The sequence below is a fragment of the Chroicocephalus ridibundus genome, chromosome 17 (genome assembly GCF_963924245.1).
Source record: "Chroicocephalus ridibundus chromosome 17, bChrRid1.1, whole genome shotgun sequence".
Classification (NCBI taxonomy): Eukaryota; Metazoa; Chordata; class Aves; order Charadriiformes; family Laridae; genus Chroicocephalus; species Chroicocephalus ridibundus.
Genome location: NC_086300.1, coordinates 8,420,724 through 8,437,239, shown reverse-complemented (window position 1 = coordinate 8,437,239; position 16,516 = coordinate 8,420,724). Strand labels below are relative to the sequence as shown.

The window sequence follows — 16,516 nt, the reverse complement described above, 5'->3', positions numbered from 1 at the left end:
CCTCCAGCAAGAAAAAGCCTGCACAGCGCCAGCGGCAGCCTGGCACAGCAGCGGGGCCTTGGTCCAGCACATGGACCATCTTCCCAGAGCTCTCTCCAAGCCCAGGGGCTGGAACCAGCAGCCACTCGTTTCCTGCAGCTGGGAGTGAGGAGGCTGAGGGCCTCCCTTCAGCTGCTGCTCTGCAGCCCCAGCACAATGCCTAGGAGTTGTGTTGGGGCAGAGGGAGTGTGAGAACAAATATACCCATGGGTGGGCAGGGGTCAGGGAGGGCAGGGGTGGTGGGGATTCCCAGTGTCAGAATATAGGTGAGAGGGGACCTCCAGAGGTCATCTGCATCAGCCTCTGCTCAGAACAAATCAGGTTGCTCAAGGTCACATTCAGTCCAGCCTTGAACACCTCCCAGGATGGAAATTGCACAGCCTCCCTGGGAACCCCCTTCCTTGATTCACTATTTCTTTTAACCTACTGCTTCATGAGAACTCCCCATGTTCCATCTGATGTCCATTGCCTCTACTCTTGTCATTGGGCACTTGTAGAGTCTAGGCCCACCTTTTCTTTCTCCTCTGAACAAGTGGTTCCTGGACCTGTTCAGAATGCTTTACCTATACACAGCTCAGTGTAGCGCCTGTTCCCCCCTTGTCAGTGTTTGCCAAAGCCTTGGTGGGCATGCCCTCCTTCCCACCTCTCATGTTGCTCATGAAATCAAGAAACAGTGTTGGTCCTACTGCTGATCCCTGAGAGACCCCACTGGAAGCATAAAATCAATTAGGTTGGAAGAAACGCTTGGGATCATTGAGTCCAACCATCATCCCCACTCTACAAAGTTCTCCCTTACACCATATGCCCTAACACCACAACTAAATGACTCTTAAACACATTCAGGGATGGTGATTCCACCACCTCCCTGGGCAGCCTATTCCAGTGTCTGACCACTCTTTCTGGGAAGAATTTTTTTCCTAACGTCCAGTCTAAACCTACCCTGTTGCAGCTTGACGCCGTTCCCTCTTCTTCTATCGCTAATTACCTGTGAGAAGAGACCAGCACCAACCTCTCGACAATGTCCTTTCAAGTAGTTGTAGAGAGCGATGAGGTCTCCCCTCAGCCTCCTCTTCCTCAAACTAAACGGTCCCAGCTCCTTCAGTCGCTCCTCATCAGATTTATTCTCCAGGCCCTTCACCAGCTTCGTTGCCCTCCTCTGCACTCGCTCCAGGAGCTTGAGATCTCATATTGAGGCGCCCAAAACTGGACACATTACTCAGGGTGTGGCCTCGCCAGTGTTGAGTACAGGGGGGCAATCGCCTCCCTACTTCTGCTGGTCACACTATTTCTAATACAAGCCAGGATGGCATTGGCTTTCTTGGCCACCTGGGCACACTGCTGGCTCATGTTCAGCCGCTTGTCAATTAGAACCCCCAGGCCCTTTTCCGCCAGGCAGCTCTCCAGCCACACTGCCCCAAGCCTGTAGTGATGCATGGGGTTGTTCCGGCCCAAGTACAGGACCTGGCAGTTGGCCTTGTTGAAACTCATACTGTTAGTATTGGCCCATCGATCCAATCTATCCAAGTCTCTCTGTATAGCCTCCCTATCCTCATGTAGATCAACACTCCTGCTTAACCTGGTGTCATCTGCGAACTTACTGATACACTCTATGTCCTTATCAAGATCATCAATAAAGATGTTAAACAGAAATGGTCCCAACACTGAGCCCTGAGGAACACCATTTGTGACTGGCCGCCAGCTGGATTTAACTCCATTGACCACCACTCTTCGGGACCACCCATCCAGCCAGTGCTTGATCCAGCAGATCGTATGCTCTTTCAGGCCATGAGCAGCCAGTTTTTCCATGAGAATTCTATGCGGAACAGTATCAAATGCTTTTTGAAAGTCTAGGTAGACAATATCCACAGCCTTTCCCTCATCCAATAATTGGGTCATCTTATCGTAGAAGGAGATCAGGTTCGTCAGGCAGGACCTACCTTTCATAAACCCAGGCTGACTGTGCCTGATCCCCTGGTTGTCCATTATATGACTTGTAAAGGCACTCGAGATGATCTGCTCCATGACCTTCCCTGGTACCGAGGTCAGACTGACAGATCTATAGTTTCCCAGATCCTCCTTTCTGCCTTTCTTGTAGATGGGTGCTACATTTGCTCCCCTCCAGTCCATTGGGACCTCCCCAGTTAGCCATGACTTCAGGCAAATAGTGGAAAGCGACTTGGCGAGCACCTCTGCCAACTCTTTCAGCACTCTTGGATGTAACCCATCCGGTCCCAAGACTTGTGTGCATCCAAGTGGTGTAGCAGGTCACTGATCACTTCCTCTTTAATTGTGATGACCTCGTGCAGCTTCCCCTCCCTGTCTCCCAGCTCTTGAGGCTGGGTGCCCAGGGAACAGCTCGTTCCACTGCTAAAGACAGAGGCAAAGGAGGCATTGAGCACCTCAGCCTTTTCCTCATCCTTTGTGACTATGTTTCCTTCTGCATCCAATAAGGGAGGGAGATTTTCCCTAATCCTCCTTCTGTTGTTAATGAATTTATAGAAACATTTTTTGTTATCCTTAACAGCTGTAGGTAGGTTGAGCTCTAGCTGCGCTTTGGCTCTCCTAATTTTCTCCCTGCATAGCTTCACTACATCTTTATAGTCTTCATGAGAGACCTGCCCCCTCTTCCAAAGGTCATAGACTCTCCTTTTGTTCTTGAGGTCCAGCCAAAGGTCCCTATTTAGCCAAGCTGGTCTCCTTGCCTGCCTACTTGCTTTTCGGCACACAGGGACAGCCTGCTCCTGTGCCTTTAAGGCTTCTCTCTTGAAGTAGGTCCAGCCTTCCTGGGCTCCTATATCCTTCAGGGCAGCCTCCCAAGGCATTTTGTCAAGCAGTCTTCTGAACAGGTCAAAGTTTGCCCTCTGGAAGTCTAAGGTGGCAGTTTTACTAACCCCTCTCCTTGTTTCTCCAAGGATCAAAAACTCAGTCATCTCACGATCACTGTGCCCTAGACGGCCACCAACCTTTACTTCCCCCACAAGTTCTTCCCTGTTCACAAGAAGCAGGTCCAGGAGGGCACCTTCCCTGGTCAGCTCACTTACCAGCTGTGTGAGGAAGTTATCCTCCACACATTCCAGGAACCTCCTGGATTGTTCCCTCTCTGCTGTGTTGTATTCCCAGCAGATACCCAGGAGGCTGAAGTCCCCCACGAGAACAACGGCAAGTGACTGCAAGATTTCTCCCAGCTGCTTACAGAAAGCTTCATCCACCTCTCTGCTTTGGTTGGGAGGTCTATAGCAGACTCCCACAGCGATATCAGCTTTTTTGGCCCTTAACCTAATCCAAACACTCTCCACCCCGTCATCACTATACTTGATTTCCAAGCTCTCATAGCATTCTCTAACATACAGGGCCACTCCACTGCCTCTCCTTTCCTCCCTGTCCCTCCTGAACAGCTTGTAGCCATCGATTGTGGCACTCCAGTCGTGTGAGGCATCCCACCACGTTTCTGTGATAGCCACTATGTCACAGTTTTCCTGGTGCATCATGGCTTCAAGCTCCCCCTGTTTGTTGCTCATACTGCATGCATTGGTATAGATGCACTTCAGATGAGCTAATGATTCCAACACCTTTTTCTGAGTGTGGGCCCCATTTCCTACCAGACCCTTCTCAGGTGCTTCCATGATTGCTAAACATCTCTCCCTTCTCTCAGATGAAATGGCAGCATGACAGTCCTCACTAGTCCACCATCCTTCAAGCCCTGGCATGCTTCCCTCAGGTTTACTCCTGACAGGCCCAGTTATCTCCCCTTCCCCCCTCATATCTAGTTTAAAGCCCTGTCAATGAGCCCTGCTAACTCCTGCCCCAGAATTCTTTTCCCCTCCTGGGACAGGTGCATCCCACCTGCCACCAGCAGGCCAGGTGTCTTGTATTAGTAGCCTATGATCAAAAAGCCCAGAGCCCTGCCAATAACACCAGTCCCAGAGCCACGAGCTGACCTGTTGCCTCTTCCTGTTAATTTCCTCATTCATGATTGCCACTGAAGGGATAGAGGAGAATACAACTTGTGTTCCTGATCCCTTAAGCAGCCGTCCCAAGGCTCTAAAATCTCTTCTAATCGATTTTGGGCTCCTTCTACCCACTTCATCACTACCCACCTGAAATACTAAGAGGGGGTAGTAGTCAGAGGAGTTTACTAGGGCCGGAAGTTTGTCCAACACATCCCTGACCCGTGCCCCAGGGAGGCAGCAGACTTCCCTGTGAAGTGGGTCAGGAGGGCATATCGGCCCCTCTGCCCCCCTCAGGAGAGAGTCACCCACAACAATGACCCATCTGCTTTTCTTTTTGGAGCCAGTTGTGATGCTGGGTCCATGGCAACTTGGTCTTTCTGACATTTCTGGCCTGGGTGTATCGTCCTCCTCTCCAACAGCCAGTTCCTCCTGCAGGACTCCATACCTGTTCTGCAAGGGTAACTGGGAAGCTGGGAGGGGCTGGGAGGGGATTCACCTGCTTCCCCAAGCAGGGACCTGTTTCCATTCCCCCTCGTCTCTGAGATCCCCTCCTACTGCCTGGTGATGAGAGGGGAAGGGGTCCTCTGATTTGTGTGGGGCCTCAACCTGTTCCCTTTCTCTCAGGGAGTGGGTCCACCAGTCAATCTCCCTCTCACATTCCCTGATATTCCTCAGCCTCTCCACTTCCTTCTTCAGCTCAGCCACCTCACTGAACAGATCATTTACCTGTTCACATCTGACACAGGTGTTGTCTCTGCTGCCCTCCATTGCAAGTGCCAGGCTCTGGCACTCTCTGCAGGAGGAGGCCTGGACACCCACGTGTTTGCATGGGACCTCTGTCTGGGTGCCCGCAGCTTTTCTAACAATAGCCTTCGACTGGGTAGCAACCATGGCTGGATCTCTACAAGCAAGTGACACCTTGTGACACGAGGGTCAGTTGGGGTGAGCGCCCTCGTCCTCTGACCACCTAGAGGGATTGAATTTACCTCCTGCACTGGCAGAGGCTCGGCACCGTGACCTACAAGCTGCAGCTATCCAGGGCACACACAAGCACTGGTTGCTTGCTCTGTACTCTGTCGGCAGGGACTAGTCCCTGCCCTCCCTGAGGCTTCTTATAAGCTGGTGGCTTGATCAACCGGGGGTGGTGCTGTCTCGACCCAGGCTCACTCAGCAGCCTGCCCACCAACTGACTGCCCCCAGCACAAGCCGATGGCTTTTCCTGGCTTTGAAAACCACCAAAAAGAGCTTTTTGTGGGCCCCTTTTGCTGCAGATCCCTTCCCCAGTGCAGTCTTACCTGCCCTGAAACTGGTCTCTGTAGCAATAAAGCTGGTCTCCAGAAACGAGTATGTGTCTGCCAGCTGGGCTTTGCACCACTGCTCATAACTCTTTCTGCCTTACACTCCAGCCAGTTTTCCTCTCACCTTATCATGCTCCAACCCATTTATCCCCAATTTGGCTCTGAAGAAAGTAGGAGAGAGGGTGTCAAAGGTCTTGCTAAACTCTTCGGACACTCATGCCTTCCCTTCTCCACAGTGCCTGTTACCTCCTGAGAAAGCAATGAGCTTGGCCATCAGCTTCTCAGCTCGGAAGCACCTCCATGGAGAGGGAAACCAGCCCTGGATGAGCTCTCCCGGAAGAGCTCCCTGGCACTCATCTCTACGGGGTCACTACAGGGAAGTGGAGGAGCCCTCAGCTGCCTTATCTCCAAGCTGGATGTGAGTCCAGGCAGACAAACCTTCAGGCAGGGATATGGGCTCAGGAACTTTCTGTACTGTGCATAGCCCTTGTTTGAATGAGGGTATCTCTGGACAGCCCTGCAGGACAGCAGTGGGCTTTGGGGGAGTGTCGCCTTGGATCCAATGTCCTTCCCTCCCAGGGACAGTTGCTGGGTGCTCAGACTGAGACTCCAATATAGGACATGCACATTCTGGGCATGAACATCAAAGCTGTCATCAGTTCTTTGGCTCCTCCTGTGAAATCCGCAGGGACTGTTCTTCTGCTCACAGCGTAGTGATATCAGACTCTGTGTTCCTTTCATTCAGGACCTGTTTGGGAAAAGGTCTCAGCCCCTGCCTGGCACAGCACCAGGCCTGTGAAGAGCACAAGTACTTTTGGCATTGGCTTGGGCATGAGGGTGGGCTGTGTCCCATCCCAGACACAGTACACAGTGCTTTGGAAGCAGATCCACTCAGGGATGGCCAGCACATGGTGGGCAGGATATCTCGGTGTTCACCTTGCCGAGAAAGCTATTCACAACCTTTGAACTCTCTAGCACTGGGGAGAGCAGCTGTGTCCTGGCCTGGAGAGGCAGGGAGCGGGGACCGCCAGCCATGCTGAGGCATTCCCAATATTGTCACAATGAATTCAACTAAGGATTAAGGTTGGAGTGGAACCATCTTTGTTGTGGCCTGCAATCAGCAATGGCAGAGCATCAACTGTGCAGAGACAGAAGAAGGAGGTCTCAGAAGGCAGGGTCTACATTTCAGTGCCTCTTCCCTGGACACATCTCCAGCAGGCTGGTGCCATCACCACTCCACTGCACTCGGGATCCTTCTGACCCTGGGAACCTGCTGCTCTGTGGTGCTCATGGAGAGAGCAGTGGACAGTATCCCTGCCATAACCAGCACATGCCCTCTTGATGATACACAGGGACACACACAGAGGCTTGGGCACAAATTTGTGCTCCCGTGTATAGCCACAAAAACCTGGCTACTTACAAGTAAACAAAAGATAAGAACACACACAGGAACACCGTGAACCATGGACTCTGCTGAGGACCGGGCAGTGTTAAGCAGGCTGGGACCAAAATCTGGCAGTGCAGCATCTCGGGAAGCAGCATCAAGTGACGACAAGGGTGAGCTGAGGAGCGAGGGAAAGAGAAGGACATGGCAGGTCCTCCTGCACAGGAGCCCATGGGCATCCAGCTGAGGATGGCTGAAGATTTGTCCTGAGAACAACATTTCAAACAGCCCCAACACGTGACCCAAGCTGACATGTCTTTCCTGCCCTGGAACCATACAGCAATTGAGTTTACCCTTCCACCCGCGCTGCTGCATTCCTGCCCTGGAAATCCTGGGGCCTTCCATCCCAGTGATCACAGGAAATCTTCACTGGGGAATGGGCATGGAACAAACCTGGAAATGAAAAGGCAGCAGTGTTGGAAACCAAAGCACCGCCCGTATCATTAGCTGTGATGGTTTGCATTCAAGATGAGCTTGTGCGAAAATTGTTACCTCTGCAAAGGGTGCCTCTGGTGCTGCGGCAATGAAGGGCAGGTATAAAAGCCAGCCCAAGTCCCTGCTCTCTCATCCACTTCTCTGGCCTCCTACTCCTTGGGAACCAGGTGAGTCTGCAGTTCCTTCTCCTCCTCTTCCAAAGTGACATCTCCTCCTCTTCCAAAGTGACATCTCCTCAATGGACATCTCAGCTCTCTTCTGTCCTGTGTTTTGCATGTTCTTGTCATGCTAGAGGGAAGTGTGGAGAAGGGTAGAGAGAGGCTGGGATGTGGCAGAGGGGCTTTTGGTCTACAGACTAGGAGAGAGTCACTCCAGGCCAGGCTGCTCAGTATAGGGTGATGAAAACTGTGTGTCTTCTGGCTGAGCTGCCAGCTCCCCACCCAGAAGTGGTCGTGGCTCTTTTCCTAACAGGCTGCTCCTCACCCACCCTTATGCTCTGTTCCTCCCTGATCTTCTCCCAGGTGCATATCCACACTCGAGACATGTCCTGCTACAACCAGTGCCTGCCCTGCCGGCCCTGTGGCCCAACACCTCTGGCCAACAGCTGCAATGAGCCCTGTGTCAGGCAGTGCCAGAACTCCACCGTCGTCATCGAGCCTCCTGCTGTGGTGGTGACCCTGCCTGGCCCCATCCTCAGCTCCTTCCCACAGAACACCATTGTGGGATCCTCCACCTCCGCTGCTGTTGGCAGCATCCTCAGCTGTGATGGAGTGCCCATCACCTCTGGGTGCTGTGACCTCTCTGGCATTTCCAGCCGCTACTATGGCAGAAGGTGCCTCCTCTGATAAAGGTGCTGGGAAAGCCCCAGGGAGACACCTCGAGCAACGCAGAACATGATGCTGGGCAAGGGATTGAGATTTAGGATGTGTTTTCGGTGTAGCTGAAGGGCTTTGCTTTTCTCTCCATTATCTTTATTTGCTTTGGTTCCCCTTTGCAGCATGGTCCCACTAATGCCAGCCTGGTGGGTACCTTCTGTCTCCTCTTCCTCTATGGGGCAGGCAGACAGACATCATGCAAGAACTTCTCTGTGGTTAAGGACCGCAGAGTTTCTGTGGCTGCCAGGGCTCCATGAACTTGCGGCCCCCACCTGGAGTGACTTTTTTTCCCTCTTTGGGCTCATTAAAGTTCTGCTGCATTCAAGCCTGGCCTCCATGGTGTCCTTCTCTCTGTGGACATTCTCTAAGCTACCGAAGGAGAAGGGTGTTGCTCTGGGGTGGAAAGGGGTGAGGGCACAAGGAGACCTGTCACCGTTTGCAGAGTAGTGGGAGGTTGGGACAGCTTGCAGGGCCTCCTCTCTTGAGCACCATTCGTTAGAGCTGAGGAAGATATCCTGAGGAAGATATCCACTGCTCTGCTGCCAGTGACCATCAGGCCTTGCCTTGCTGTTATCTTTGCCCCTTCCCAGGAAGGCAGAAGACCCTGAGGTGTCAGCAGCCCCATGAGCTCTTGGAGAAGGGCATTCCTCTTGCTATGGCCAGAGCTGCTCTGATGTGGCAGGGGGTGAATGTGGGTCTGCAGAAGATGATTTGTTCTGCAGAATGGCAGGAGTGGTTAAGCAGGAAACAGCCCTTGGGATGCCCCATAGCTGCCACTCCACCTTCCTCTCCCCTCCACCAACCAATCCAGGGGCCATGGCCAACACGTGTGTGCAGGAGTAGCTGGGAAATGCACCCATGCTGCTGAATGCGTTGAGGCTGGAAACTGGAGCTAAGCCTGTGGGAGCTGAGGGCAGTCAGCACAGAAATGGGGACAGTGAAACGGTATATTTCTGAGGGAGATCATATTGCTCTGATACAGAGCATGCAGGGCTGATTCCTTCCTTACCTGTAGGGTCTGAAGGACTGGCCTAGATTCCTCTAGAGGGGCTGAGAGCTGGTGTCAGGAGTCCTGGTTCTCAGTGGTGTGTGTGCATGATCGTGGTTGTGTACACGTTCCTCTCACTGTGCTGATGTGTGCACTTGTAGTAAAATTGATATTAACTTGAAAAGTGAAATATAGCATGTATCTGAAGCAACCAAGGGAACCTGCCACTGCTGCTAGAATTCATCTATACAGCCCCAACCATGTTTCATTAATTATAGAGAAATAGTAACTAGACATGATTAGTCTAAGATTAGAGGAGAAGTAGTTAAAAGGTAATTTCGGCAGGGGGAGATCACAACCACTGACTCATTGATACCACCTACTTATAAGAGAACCGTGGATGAAGAGGACAGAGTCTGCATACTAACACACAAAGGAAGCAAAGAAACCTTGACCAATCATTAAAGAGAATAGAAATGCATATGTATCAATTATTAGAATATGTAATAATCAGTGTATAAAAAGGGAAATTTTAAAACCTAAGGGGCGCTCCCTTGGAACGAGCACTCAATTTCTGTGCAGTAATGGAATAAACTTGGAAATACCTCTGCTCTGTGTGTTATTGGCCTGCACACTGGGTAAAGAACCCAGATTTGGGACAACATATTCACACATACATTCATGTGCCTGTGGTAGAAGGGTACACTTGTTTATTTACTGCATAGGGACAGGGTCAGACAAGCTGTCAGGGAGACCCTCCCGTTGAGTCACAAGGTTCAGAAAGGACCCCCTTGCTTTCTAAAGTCCTTCTCAGAGAGGAGGCTGGCTGCAGCTGGATCCAAGCCTAGTCCCAGACTTGGTCAATGGGATATGTCTAAAGGATTACATATGCACAATTAATCCTTTATATCACTTAGCTAAGATTTCAAAGTTTAGCATGCTATTAGTCACTTACCGAGAATCTGTTGCGGCAAGGAATCTCTCAACCTTGAGGAGCAGAACCCACTCAAGGGAATATCATGGCATGCAGCCCTCTGCCATGCAGGAGAGGTCCAAGGGCTCTTGGGCTATCCACTATTTATAGAGTAAGAGAATTGACCTATAGACATATTCACATGTGAACAAAATATCTAGGTCCCCACTCCAGACAGTGTTTTGACTGTGTTGCCAGCCATCCCCCAAAGTCCAGGTGCAACTCATCACAACTCCCACTGATGGTTATGGCTTGAGCAGCAGCCGAGGAGGGGAAAGGGGGAGAGCACACTGCCAGACACGTACACTGATGGAGGAGAGCATGAATGTGTGTGACTGGTCTGTATATTTGTAATTGTGTGGGCGTAGGTGTGTGTATATGTGTGCCTTAGTGTGTGTGCATCTGTGTAGAGGAGCATGCATGTAATCTGTATGCAAATGCATGCATGCAGGAGTGTAAGCACGTGTGTGTGAATATCTGTGCGTACACATTTGTGTGTGGGGTGGCTGTGCGTGTTGGTATGGAGATGGGCTCCTTTGGAAATGTGTGTGCACACACCTCCTTATAAGTGCACAGGAATGAGTTGCTCTTTGGGTGTGTGTCAGCTGACGTGTGTGGTTGTGCTCATGTGTGTGAGTTTGTGTGTGCACCGAAGGGGAAATTCAACTTGTAACTGCTCAGCAGTGGTAATTTGTGACCAAGGATTGATCTGCCACAGAGGGCATGAAGGCCCAAATGCAGCAGGGGTTAAAGTGGCTGGCAGCAGGAATGCGGAGACAGAAGGACTCTCTGGAAGGGAGAGCAGTTTCCCTTGGTGATGAGATGAGAAACAGCTGCAGCATTGTCTTGTAGCAACCCTGGAAAGGGAATGCTGAGTGGCCACCTTTGGGCAGCAGAGCTGGTGCTGAGGGATAGACCCAATGCCAGGCTGAGGTGTCCCATGCACCATTCACAGGATTGGTGCTGCTGCCAGTGTATGTAACAAATCATCTCCTGATTCATCTTTGCAGACTCCTTGTAGAACTGCTTATGGTGGTAGGACTCTGGCCAATACGTTGACCATTTGGTGGTCGGTTGGTTGTTTTTTTTTTATAAATCTAAGCATAAGCATGTGTTTCATTTCCCTCAAATGGTACAATAAAATTCTGCAACAGCAGACATATTTATGCGTGTGCATGCCTATGAGTGTGCATAGCTCGGTGTGCATGTGTGTGCACCCATGAGGGCATTTCAAAGGTCTTGATGAAGTCAAGGTACACCCCAGGCAGTGCCCCTCCCCTTCCCACAGTGCCTCTCATCTCCACATAGAAAGCAATGAGGTTGGTGAGGCATCATTTGTTCTAGTTTCACTCCTAGTGGCATCTGAAGGACCAGCACAGGCATGCAGACTCTCCCAGAAACTTTCCTGTCTTTGCAGATGAACCTCAATCCTGGGGGACACATAGCAAATGGGACAACTGTGGAAGAATTCATCCATCTTGGCTTCCCAGGCACGTGGCATTTCCGGGTCTCCCTTGTGGTGGTATTTGCACTGACGTGCTCCTTGACAGTAACATGCAATGCATCCATCATGGCTCTCATGTGGACGAACAGCAACGTCTGTACCCCAATGTACTTTCTCCTCCGTAATCTCCCCTTTCTGGAGATCTGGCACACCACTCGTGTTCTTCCCAAAGCCATAGGAGTCATGCTGGGGAGTAGCCAGACCATCTCCTTCAACGTCTGCATCCTCCAGTTGTTCTTTCTTCTCTCCCTAGGCTCCACTCAGTGTTTTCTCCTGTCTGTCATGGCCTATGACCGCTACTTAGACATACACTACCCCTTGAGATACAGCTCCCTCATCAGCAGTGTCCTCTCTGCTCGGCTGGCGCTCAGCTCCTGGCTGGGAGGCTTTCTGTCCGTCTCGCTGATGGCCTTTCTGACATCCAGGCTGATGTTCTGTGGGCCACATGTCATCAATCATTTCCTCTGTGATATAGATTCCTGCCTTGCCCTCTCCTGCAGTGACATGTGGCCCATGGAGCTAGCAACGTTCCTTACCTCCTAAACTGTTCTGGTGGCCCCCTGTGTGGTTACCCAGCTCTCCTACGTGTACATCACCTCTTCCATGCTCAGAATCATGTCAACCCATGGTCAAAAAAAGGCGTTTTCCACTTCCTCCGCCCACCTCAGTGTTGTCACAATCTGGTATGGTTCCACCATGTTCCTGTATGTCAAGCCATCGGCCCAGAACTCCCTGGATCTGAACAAACTCGTGAACATCTTTCACACACTTGTAACTCCTTTGTTGCACCCCTTCATTTACACACTCAGAAACAAAGATGAGTTGTTCTCATGGTGGGCCTTCCAGAACAAGTGAAGTGACTTTTCAAAGGGCCTCAGTGGGAGCAAACAGGTACATCCCCTCCCTCCCACGACTTCTACCCTGCCACCAGTTTCCCACTGAGCCCATTTCACTCCACTCACAGCTCACAAATACCATTGAGAAACAGCTCTCCAACAGAAGACTGGAGGAGTGGTCTTCCCATAGGTTTGAATTCCAGGTTGCCAAGGGCTTCATTTTGTCAGGGATTCACCTGTGTCCCCTAAATTATTCCCAGCAGCTGGCTCACTGCTTTAGGAAATGGGCATGTATTTCTCTGTTTAGTTTGACATTTTCTGGAAGGATTTATGTCCCAATCCCTTGGCTGTTTCAGAGAATCATGCTCTGGTTCAACAGAAAATTTGGCAATGTCTGGTATCTCTACCTATAGCCATTATTCCTAACAGAAGTCAGTCAACAAAATTTACACTCCCTCTCCTTCCCTCAATCCTGTATCTTAAGGTATTTTAAAATATTTAATTAAAAATATGCAAATCACTATGCTTCATGCTAGATGTGTCAGGACATTTCCACATCTGAAACTCCACATCAGCTTTTAACAGTCCATTGTGCCACCCATTTTGGGCTTTGTTGTGGAAACACTTCAATGAGACTGGCAAAGTCCCCAAACTGCAGAACTGTGAAAGGCTGGCTGGGCAGCAACTCTCTCCTCACACTCATTGGGAGGACGTCAGCACTTCCAAAGGGCACTTGCTTTTCCCCCTTCCAATTTTCATTTGAGGCATCATGTTCTCAAAGCTATTCTTTCTGCACAAGGACACTGAAGGGAGTCCATGTGACCACTTCAGAAGGAGGAGGCATCAAGATGGCAGACACACCTTTAAGATCAGCGTGGGACTGATTTCACCTGAGTGTAGAGCTCTTCATTGAGATGATTGAATCCATACTGAACATCTGCGCCTCCCTTGTGGAAGCAGTGGTGCTTCTGGAGGTGATCTTCCTGTGTCCACCTGTCCTGGGCACTTGGCTCCTAGACTTGCAGCCAGACCCAGGCACCAGTGCCAAGGACAGGCTGATGCCCGCCCTTGTCAGCTGTGCTCTCTTTCTCAGGGGCACTTGGGAAAATCCCTGCGACAGCCCACTGAGGCTGGAGAAAGAACCTGAGGCTGGATGTGTCCTCAAGTAGCCATCACTGTTTGTCATTCCTTGCTTTTGGGGGAGAACTGTGTCTGTGGAGTGTTGAAGCACTCTGCAGCCCTGGAGAGCAATCAAAAGCAGGACCTGACGTGTCCAAGGGACCTGAGACACAAAGGAGTGTGAACCCCGAAGGCTGCTGTCTACTCCCCATCAACACTGCCTAAAGCCCTCTGAGATAAACAGGGGCATTCAAAGCCTGCAACAGGGCTGTCAGAGCAGACCCACACCACTTGGGAGAGGCAGGCCATCCTGCAGCAGCACTAGGACAACTGCAATCTAGCCTAGGCTTTCTCAGGTGCAGTGTATGATCCTTCATGAGCAACAGACTCCAATTCATAGGGTGGGGTCCACCTGGAAAGTCAGCACCCTCCACCTGAGCTTCCACATGCATTGCTGGGATGGGATCACCTGAGAATGGATCCCCAGAATGATTCCTGTTGCCTATGGCAGAAAACAAGATCACTGGGATGTGATTACCAGTTGTTGGACAGAGAAACCAGCATGGACTCGGGGACATAGGGGTTCCTCCCAGTTGAGCACTGGTGGTTTTCCTGAGAAGGAAAAGAGACATGAAAAAGAGTGGGACCACTCTCTGGCAGTGGATGAGTGCAGGAAGGGTTTAACCAGAGAATCTTGTTCAGCATCTGGCTGGTGGGTCTTTTACACTTGATGATGCCTACATATGGGGCAAGGAAGGGCTCTTCCCTTCTGGGGCTACTATGGCCATGTGGCAAAACCATAAGAGCAGTTGTGCCTCCTACCACAAGCTTCATTCTCCAGCTGTGGCCATCAGTGGAGCCACAGGGAAAGGGAAGAAGCACACAAGCTGATAGGTTACTTGCCCTGAGGACTCACGCCACTGTACCAGCTATTCTAAGCAGAGGGCATTTACAAGCCTGGTTTGGCTTCTTTATGGTTTAGCCTCCAATGGGCCTGCCCAAGTCAGGTTTCTTGGGTTCTATTCATCACCAAAGACCCTGGATCTAGACACAGCTGTAAAAGTCACATTGGCATGTGCTTCACAGCAGCACAGGCTGGGGAGGCAGAGGCCCACCCTCACCACAGCCCCAGGTGCCACTGCTGGGCAGGCTGAGCTCAGAGCTCCATGCAAGCAGTGGCAGGGAGGGAACTGCTCCTCAGAGCACCCCCACGTTTCTGTGCACTGCTGCCAGCTGTGGGCACCAGTGTGGGCTCAGTGCACAGAAATAGGCAGCGCTGTCCTGGAGCTCGGTGTCCCGTACATGCAGAAGCACCTGGGAGTCCTTTGCAGACAGTGTGGAGGAGAACCTCCCTGATGCCTCGTGAGCTCTGTACTTGCTTACTCGTAGCAGCATCTGAAGGGACTGGGTCTGGTGCTGCTGGTACCAGAAGATGTAGGGATTGGAATCGCTGGTGGAGAAATTGCAGTGCAGCGTTGCCTTGCGTCCCGCCTGGATGGTCATTTCTGCTGGGAACTGGAGCACAGAGTCCTTTTGGGCATGACCTGTAAAGCCAGAAAAGGCTTTCAGCTTTGCTTGCCAATGGACCTGTCCATCTACCACTTCATCAGCTTGCTCACTGTCCCCACTGTCCATCTCACTTTTCTAGCCTCAGAAATGATGAGCTGTTTGTCCCTGTTTGTTCTGCAGCTTCTCGTTTATAGCCATCCCTACAGAGATTGGTAGCATTGTATCCAATACAAACAGCAGAGAAGCTGCTCTATGCCACATTGGTCCATTCCCCAGCACCTTTCCCTCTTTTCAGGCTTAATGTGTATTAGCAGCACATTCAGGAATGCTGAGCAGCTGCAAAGTTCAGGTGAGGTCTTGTTCCTCCTTTGATGCCCATTACTCCTGACATCTCCCAGATTATTTGCTGTACCCATATGCAGCCCCTGATCTCCCTACGGATACATTCCCAGGTATCCCAGGCAGTCAGCACTCACATCCCCTCCCTTCCACCACCAGATGCACAAACTCTTGCCTCAATCTCCCCAGCCTGAAAGTCACATCTCACCAAAGTCAGCCAGTCCCACCAGGGCTGACAGGAAAATCAGGACCATGTCACGCTGTGTCTTCACGGGGGTACCCAGGGACCTGCGAGCATGAGGGACCCGAGGCTTGCACCTTCACCTCTTCTTCTACCTCTGCCTGATCAAAGAGGCCTCCAAACCACAGCCCAGAGGGTGGAGCAAAACTCTCGCCCTGCTGCTCCAGCCAGGCCTCTTTGGGCCTGTCCCCCGACCTCTACCACAAGGCAGCCCTCTAGAGACATAAAAGAATCATGGTTTAAGTAGTGGCCATCTAAAGAACAAAGATACCTTGAGAACTTCTCCTGACACCCACCACCTAGCCAGCTGCACAGGCCTGCACCCAGCTCTGCAGGAGAGGGAGAAGGCACCCCTGCACCCACCCATGTCCACCCTGGGACTGTCTGGATGGAGAGAGGACCAGGCACACTCTGAAGTGCCTGGACCCAGGTGTCACACACTCTTTCCCTTCTCCTCTGCCCATAGAGGAGGAACCTGAAGAGAAACATCTCTGTGAAGAGCATCTGCTCCAGAAACCAGCTGCACAGGGACAGACACACTGCCTCACTCTGGCAGGGGGAGGACATGGCAACCCAGCTCTCTGTTGTGCAGGCAGTCCTTCTGTGTCCCTTCACGTACCCACATTACCCACAGCCTCCAGACGCTTCTCCCACCCTGAGCCCCAGAGCCTCAATACCCAGGCAAGCAAAAGGCCTACTTGATTTTCATGTCTTCTGGTGTCTGCTGCCTGGAGCAGGGCTCCTCAGCCCCCATTCACAACCACACTTCCACAAGGCCTGTACTGTCCTGTTGTTCAGTCGAGGCCATGGCAGAAGGATGGTGGGCTGCCCTCTGCTCCCCAATGACGCCAGTGAGTGGGGTGGAAGAGATCCCCGGCCCCTGCCCGTGGAGCAGCAGCAGCAGTGGGCGGTCCGTGCGGCAGGAGCGAGGGCTGGGCGGCTGCCCGTGGGCAGGAGGATCTCTGC

At 51.6% G+C, this 16,516-nt stretch overlaps 1 protein-coding gene and 1 gene segment (V, D, J or C); one reads left to right on the top strand and one right to left on the bottom strand.

The window, feature by feature from the left end:
* The first annotated feature begins 11,383 nt into the window (after positions 1-11,383).
* On the top strand, positions 11,384-12,361 carry LOC134524738 (olfactory receptor 6F1-like). Its single transcript, XM_063354908.1, is given in 1 exon segment — positions 11,384-12,361. A coding segment is annotated over 1 exon segment (978 nt).
* Positions 12,362-14,658: 2,297 nt separating this feature from the next.
* On the bottom strand, positions 14,659-15,587 carry LOC134524737 (T cell receptor alpha variable 38-2/delta variable 8-like). The segment is given in 2 exon segments: positions 14,659-15,005; positions 15,518-15,587. Coding segments are annotated over 2 exon segments (393 nt in total).
* Positions 15,588-16,516: the final 929 nt, after the last annotated feature.